This window comes from Egretta garzetta, unplaced genomic scaffold (assembly GCF_000687185.1).
Source record: "Egretta garzetta isolate BGI_Z169 unplaced genomic scaffold, ASM68718v1 scaffold233, whole genome shotgun sequence".
Classification (NCBI taxonomy): domain Eukaryota; kingdom Metazoa; phylum Chordata; class Aves; order Pelecaniformes; family Ardeidae; genus Egretta; species Egretta garzetta.
This window is the reverse complement of record NW_009259194.1, coordinates 81366-82745: the sequence shown is the minus strand read 5'-3', so window position 1 is coordinate 82745 and position 1380 is coordinate 81366. Positions and strand designations below refer to the sequence as shown.

The window sequence follows — 1380 nt, the reverse complement described above, 5'->3', positions numbered from 1 at the left end:
CACAGCAAGGGGGGGGGATCTGGTTGGTTATAGGGGAGGGGGGCAGGTTTGGGGGGGGCACAGCGGCTGCTCTTGCCCATGCAACACCTGGGCTGCTGAGAGCTTTCTCCCCCCAGCCCCACACGTGGCGAGGGGCTTCAGTGCTTGATGTGGGTGGGAGAACCGATCCCAGGCTGGAAGAGGGGTGATGGGTACGTGGTTATGGTGGGAAGCAGGTCCCGCTGGGTGGGATGCTCCCCCCGTTATATTTTGCATCCCCAGATTACGTCCGGCCCACGCCCCCGCCCCGCAGCGGGTACCACCGCTACCAGCTCCGCCTGTACGAGCAGCCGGCTCACTTGGCCATCGCCCTGAGCCCCGAGGAGCGGGTCTCGTTGGGTAAGGAGCAGCCGTGTCCTCGCTCCCGGCCCTGTGCCATGCCCTGAGGGGCTTTCCCGGGGCTATGGATGCATTTGCAGCACTAACAGTGTGTTCGGGCATGCCAAAAGTGCTGGGCTGGGGATGCTCGTTTGGTGCAAAGGGATTTCAGATCCTTACACGGGACGTGGCTGGGCTGCAAGGTAGCAGAAACCCTCGGCAAAATGGCTGGGAACTGCCTGGCTAGCGGGATCGGAAGCAGGGAGAGGTCTCGTTTGGCTGTGAAATCAGGCCAGGTCCTCGCTGGCACGTCCCCCCCCTGTGCCTGGGGAGTTGCATCACCGCCACCTCAGAGCACGTAGATAAGGATCAGACCTGGAGATGGTTTAGCAAGGGATTGCTCAAACGGGGCTGACACAACGCCCGCCAACTCCCAGCTCCCCTCCGCCCCGTGCCGTGCGGGCACAGATCTGCCACCTCCCAAAACGCTGCAGGGCAAGGATGGAGGCAAGCAGCCGAGACCCCCCAAGCCCCGATGGGACCCTCCCCACTGCTTCATCCCAGATGGGGGCACCCTGGGGGGGTGGGGTTGCCTGCAGGACCCCCAGCACGGGCAAGGAGCCATCCTGCAAAATGCAAAGCATTGCTTCCCTGGATGGACAGGCTGGGAGAGTTGGGGGTGTTCAGCCTGGAGAAGAGAAGGCTGCGGGCAGAGCTGAGTGTGGCCGGTCAGGGCTTCAAGGGGGCCCAGAGGAAAGGGGGGGACAAGCTTTTTAGTAGGGCCAGCTGGGACAGGACAAGGGGGGATGGCTTTAAACGGAAGCAGGGGAGGTTTAGACTGGATCTAAGGAAGAAATTCTTTGCCGTGAGGGTGGTGAAAGCCTGGCAGGGGTTGCCCAGAGAGGGGGTGGAGGCCCCATCCCTGGGAACATTCCAGGCCAGGTTGGATGGGGCTGTGAGCAACCTGATGTGGTTCAAGGTGTCCCTGCTCCTGCAGGGGGGTTGGGCTGGGTGACCTCTAGG

The 1380-nt window shown here is 62.8% G+C and overlaps 1 protein-coding gene across 1 annotated transcript in view; it reads left to right on the top strand.

Moving 5' to 3' along the window:
- The window catches only part of PEBP4 (phosphatidylethanolamine binding protein 4), an 83376-nt gene that overhangs the window by 75614 nt on the left and 6382 nt on the right, over nucleotides 1-1380 (top strand). The window contains exon 6 of the mRNA XM_009635796.2: nucleotides 262-378. Coding sequence (XP_009634091.2) covers nucleotides 262-378 — 117 coding nt within the window. The remainder of the gene's footprint in view (nucleotides 1-261; nucleotides 379-1380) is intronic.